Source organism: Solanum lycopersicum, chromosome 4 (assembly GCF_036512215.1).
Source record: "Solanum lycopersicum chromosome 4, SLM_r2.1".
In the NCBI taxonomy this organism is placed as follows: Eukaryota; Viridiplantae; Streptophyta; class Magnoliopsida; order Solanales; family Solanaceae; genus Solanum; species Solanum lycopersicum.
Genome location: NC_090803.1, coordinates 10,378,890 through 10,385,237, shown reverse-complemented (window position 1 = coordinate 10,385,237; position 6,348 = coordinate 10,378,890). Strand labels below are relative to the sequence as shown.

Genomic DNA, 6,348 nt, shown 5'->3' with positions numbered 1-6,348 from the left:
ATTATGATTATTGAATAGCGTACTAATAGGTTGGCTATATGCATAAGAAACTTCAAACATATCGTAAAAGGAATTCCATCTAGTTTTTACATGCTTCGAAATTTTTCTAAACGAAAGTTTAAATACATTACAAAGTTCTTTAAATTGATTAATTCTACTACTACTGTTCATATGAAAAATGTAAAAACAAGCATTATCAATTTTATCACAAGTATTTTCAAATAATTTCACACCGTCACTAACAACCAAATTTAATATATGCGCGGCACATCTAACATGAAAAACATATTTACTAATAGGAAAAAGTCTAAGTTCTAGCATATTAATAGCACTTAAATTAGCAGAGGCATTATCTAAAGTAATACTAACGACTTTATCACAAAGACCGAAAAAATCTAAAATTTCCAACACAGTAGTAGCAATATAAATTTTGGTTTTTTTCTTTTGACAAATTTTATAACCAATAATTCTTTTTTGTAAATTCCAATTATAATCAATCCAATGTGCAGTAACAGTTAAATAATCAAAACCATTAGGACTACGACCCATATCAGTAGTAATAGAAACTCTACAATCCATTAGTTCAAAATAGGCACGTAAATATTGACAATATTTTTCTTGAAATTCGAAAATATCTCTTTTTATCATGCTTCTTGATAAACTTTTAAAACTTGGATTATATGCTTCACAAATATAAGAAATAAAACCTGGATGTTCTCTAAAACTAAAAGGTAAACCACAAACAACAACCATTTTAGCAAAGCTTTCACGATCACGATCCTTGTTATGGGTTCGATGTGTAAGAGGACCACTTGGGTTCGAAGTATTTAATTCACTTTTAACCATATTTGATCCTCTAACCGATTCTTCAACAACTTCAAGAGAAGACATATATACAAACCACTCTTTACTATGCTTGTTAATCAAATGTCTTTTTAATCCCCCCGTTGAACCTCCAGTCCCACTAGATGTATATTTAAAATGTTGCTTACAAAGATTATATATACTAAAAGTTTTCTCTTTATTCAAATAAAAAAAATTTCCACACATGTGATTTTAAAGAACGTTGTACCTTGGTCTTACCTCTAGGTTAAATAATAGGGGGACGAGTAGTTCCAACCAGAGGTGGATCTTGAACACCTATACTATTGACTGTATTGAGGTCGGGGCGGGGCTAGTAGGTGTATCATCTAAATCTACTTCTTCATCTAAATTTAATTGTTCATCCATTTGCACTTCTTCATTTTCTTGATTAATACCATAATGTCTTTCATAGAGTTCACGGGGAATCCTAGGAGTATCCGAATTAATATTATAGGACCGGGACGGGAAAAACTAGTTTCATTCACATGCGTAAATTCATCTGTATTCGTTCTAACAATAGGAATTTTAGATTTAGAAGAACCGGCACCTTTATTAGTTTTTTTAACTAATTTTTTTACTGATTCTACTAGACCTTTTTTACTTCCACTTTTTTTAGAAGACTCCATGATATAAAATTATAAATTACAAAATACGAAACTTAACAAGAACAATAATATAACAAGAACAACTTACAAGTTAAATAATAAATACAAAAAATAAATATAAGATTAGAGAGTGGAACTAAGTTACCAAACGTTTGTGTAAGAACAAACGATTATAATCAAAATTAAAATATTGATGTCGAAACTTGAAAATTGAAGAAGATTCCTCCTCCGAAATACACCAAATGACCAAATGATATAAAGAATTTAAAAATGAATTGAATATTGAAAATTTGAAATTTTAGAATTTATAATCCGTAATTGCTAAATGTTATAAGTTATAAATATGAATGAATTTGAAAATATATATTCTCTCAAATACTCAGACTAATATTTGTAAGTTGTAATTTGTATATAAAATTTTTAGAAATCAACTCTAATTTATAAAACAAAAAACTAGCCGTTTTAAATTTTTTCGTTTGAAATGGTTGTTGGTCCCGGTCTCAGGAAAAGGGTAGGGGGCGGGGGGCTGGGCTGCAGCTGCAGACAGCAGTGCACTAAAGCTTTATGCAGAGTGCAGACTGCAGACTGTAGGGGCGGGCAGGGCGGGGCAGGGGGTGGGTATTTTGAAATATAAAATATAATTTATAAAAAATATAAATATAAATTATATAAAATATAAAAAAATTAATATATATTAAATAAACTGGAGCGGAACCGGACCAAACCGGATCGGAACCAGAATGAACCGGGATGAATCGGTACCGGTACACCGATACGAAATCACAGCTCCATCCAGTTTCGTGTACCGGTTCAGACTATCCCGGCCCGTCCCGTAGGCAACCGAAATGGTACCGGTACGTTCCGTTCTGTTGATCAGTCTTAGGTACAATGATCCTCCCCCTTTAAAATAGAGCAGATCGTCCTCCATCCAATACCGTATCATTGTGCCATCTTGCACTTGATCCATCCATTTAACATAAAATGAATCATTTGCAACACACAACCTGATTCTATCATAGAAATAATTTTTGAGTTCTGAAATTTAATATACTACAACAAATGCTTCTTTTCTACTCAGCGCATCATCAACCTGGTTGTGTTTCCCTGGTTTATGTTCCCACACGAAATCGTATTCTACCAGGAATTCTTGCCAACGTGCTTGTTTAGGACTCAACTTTTTCTGTTTCTTGAAAAAAGTATTTTTTACATTATCAGTTCTTACTACAAATCGAGTACCTACGAGATAAACTCTCCAAACCTGCAGACAGTGTACCACCGCAACCATCTTTTTTTCATGGGTTGAGTAGCTCTGTTCAGCATCATTCAATTTCCTACATTCAAAGGCCACATGATGACCTTCCTGCACTAATACGCCACCAATTGCTTTGTCTGACGCATCAGTATGCACTTCAAATGGTAACTCAAAATCAGGTAATTTGAGTATTGGTTCAGATGCAATAGCATTCTTCAAATTCTGAAATGCTTCATCACATCGTTCAAACCAAACCCACTCCATATCCTTCTTCAACAAGTCTTTCAAAGCCGCTGCCCTTTGTGAGTAACCAGCAATGAATTTTCTGTAATAGTTAGCCAAGTCAAGAAACGACCTCAAATCATTCACATGACGAGGTGCCTTCCAATCAACAATGGCTTGCACTTTCTTAGGATCCATTCGAACTTGGTTTTTACTAAGAAGATGCCCCAAAAATTTTATCTCCTGTTCAGCAAACTCACACTTTCCATTTTAACATAAAGTGTGTATTTCCTCAACTGAGATAGAACCAGACTTAAGTGATCAACATGTTACTCCAATGTTCGACTATAAATGACAATATCATCTAGATAGATAACAACAAAGTCATCAAGATAGTCAAACAATACATTATTCAATAAGTTGCAAAATGTTGCCGGAGCATTAGTTAGCCAAATGGCATTACAAGGAATTCATATGAACCATATATAGTTACACACGTTGTTTTGGGTTCATCACCTTCTGCTATCCTAACCTGCCGATAGCCTGCCCTAAGATCAAGATTTGTGAACCAGCATGCCTTACTCAACCTGTCCATCAAATCCTTCACCAATGGAACCGGATACTTATTCTTTACTGTTGGCTTGTTCAGCTCCCTGTACTCTCTACACATTCACATCGTCACATCCTGCTTCTTTTGACATAAAACAGGGGAACCATATGGATCCTTAGATGGCTGAATCAATCTAGCATCCAACAACTCGTTCAATTGTTTACACAGTTCAGCCACTTCCTTAAGAGTCATACGATAAGGAGCCTTTGCAGGAGAAATGTACCAGGCAGCAACTCAATTTTATGATTGATATCTCTCCTTGGTGGTAAATTTTTTGGTAATTCAGGCAGCATAACATCAGCATACTATTTAAGCAATTGAGCAACACAATAAGGCACTTCCATCTTAACATCAGGTTTCACTTCAACCAAGGTAGAAAGTATAGTGTCATCACTCTTCTTCAACCCTTTGTCGATTGATATAGCAGACAAGAACATTCCCTTGTCTTTTTTCTTTGCAACTTTATTAATGCTCCCAAATGGGGATGAACTCCTTTAATAAATCCAGCATTGCTTCCATTCATGACCATTACTCCATCTAAATGAGGAAACTGAACAAATTGGAATTTTCTTAGAAAATCAATCCAAGTATGATCTCAGATTCACCAAGCTGCATCACCATCAAATTATGATTTCCCACCCAATTTACTGTCGACATAGACACACCGTAAGCCAAACCCACAATGGCCTGTGCCTTAGCATTGACTGTTTTGACGTAGGAAGAGCTTTTAGACAACTTCAGCCCCTACTTTGTAGCAATTTTCACATCTACAAACGTATGAGTGGCTCCTGTATCAACCATTGCCATCACACGTTGTTCTTTCACTATCATTTCTATATTAATTAGGGAAGCATGACGATTTAAAGTACTAGATGTTTCTCTAACATTATTAACCCACGTAATATGGTTAAAAGACAATCCCAATGGGTTTGCCATTGCAGGCACGATTTCCTCATATTCTTCCTTTTGATTCATATTCAATCAAGAAAAGCATTTAATTTTTCCCAGTTTGGACAAGACTTGGCCAAATGAGGACCGCCACAAGTCCAACAACATTTAGAATTACCATCTTTGTTATTTGGTTTTTCCTTTCTATCCTTCATTTCCGCCTTTCATTTTTCATTTGTACAATCCTTACGAGTATCCTTTTTCCATTCCCCTTTCTTATCGTTATTTATCTTAGTTTTTGAAGTAGAGGGAACATCCTTCAAAGGACGAATTGTCCGAAAATCAACCAACCAATCTGCAGCAATAATTGCGCTAGGCAGATCTTTAACATTCTGCCTCTGAAGTTTGTTTTGAGTCCAGCCTTGCATACCCGAAATGAAGTTGTGTAATTTATCATCATTAGACATGTTTTGAATGTCTAACATCATAGAGGTAAATTCTTTAATGTATTCCCTCACTGAACCTGTCTGCCTTAGCCTTTTTAACTTATCCCTTGCAAGCCAAGAGGCGTTGCTAGGAATAAATTGATCGCGCATTTCTTTTATTAACTTATTCCACATCTCAATTCTAGGACGACCAGCACTTACATCATCTGCATTTCGAGTTCTCCACCAAAGTTTAGCATCACCCGTCAAGTACATTGTGGTAATATTTAACTTGTCAGCGTCAGGTACCCTTGCAGTAGTAAAATACTGTTCCATGTCCCAAATGAAGTTTTCCAGTTCTTTAGCACTTCTTGCACCACTAAAGGCATTAGATATTGGAATTTTAAGCTTAGATAATTCAACACGATTTGAACTCAATGTAACCACAGCCCGACACAATACAACGATCTCTTCACAAAGGTTTTAATTTTCCTTTTGCAGTCCCTCAAGTTGTTGTGTAGTTGTGGTACAAAAATTTAAGATTTCAGTGATGTGTTTATGAACATTCTGTAGATATGCATCAATCTCCCCCTGAACATTATCAGCGTTAAGTCTCAAATCAATGACTTGTGTCAACAAATCCACAAATGAAGGGTCTCTCCCAAAGTATCATCTGTAAACCCAACGAATGCTTCAATTATTTGTGCCAGTTTCCACAGTTCTGGGTTTTTCACCATGGTTCAACCATGCTCTGATACCAATTAAAAGATGGTCGATTTATTTTTATCAAACACCGCCCTAGGCCGTCTTGCGAACGCATGCAACACTCAGCCTATTACACCCACAAATTTGACAAAGTATAGAAATACTTTAACAGCAAAGTTGAACAACAGACAGAGTGTACAGGAACTCATCCCAACCTTTATTAATCTTGTAATTAATACAAATGGAAGGCTTCACGAATTTGTCAAGGGCCAGAAACACACTGTATGCCTTAAATGAAATATCCACCCTTAATAAAATTTCTGCACATGGCAGTTACATGCGGCAGTTACAAATGACACCTGCCCGACACTTGTCATCACAGGATTTAAACTAAAGTTTCCAACAACTATATTTCTAACAGATAGAATCTAATTCAAATTACATCATTATCCAGATAAAATATTAATATTCTCACACATAAAATATTTCATGCTACATTCCAACACTTAGAATATTTCAGCCAGCTTCCAACACTTAGAATATTTTAGCTTCCCTCCAACACTTACTTTTATTTTAGAAATTCACGTGAAATGCCTTTGTTCTTGTCATCGTCAAGTCTTCACAGCTTTGCCTTTTCAAGCCAACACGCTGCCTTACCAATGAATCTAGCCCGAACGTAAGCCTTGCATGTTCAAGTTGCCTTGCGAACACCCAAGCACTTTGAACCTGTGTTGCACTGTTTTGCCCACATTCAAGTCTAGACCAATGCCCAAGTCC

General features: G+C 35.7%; 1 protein-coding gene across 1 annotated transcript; it reads right to left on the bottom strand.

Annotated features, from left to right (window-relative positions):
* Positions 1–4,665: 4,665 nt before the first annotated feature.
* LOC138347946 (uncharacterized) lies at positions 4,666–5,202 on the bottom strand. The gene has a single exon (XM_069296555.1). It carries the CDS (start codon positions 5,200–5,202, stop codon positions 4,666–4,668), a length of 537 nt encoding a protein of 178 aa, XP_069152656.1.
* Positions 5,203–6,348: the final 1,146 nt, after the last annotated feature.

What these genes read in the sequence shown, in the direction of transcription:
- LOC138347946 (XM_069296555.1), bottom strand. Translation starts at nt 5,202, where the DNA reads ATGGAACAGTATTTTACTACTGCAAGGGTACCTGACGCTGACAAGTTA.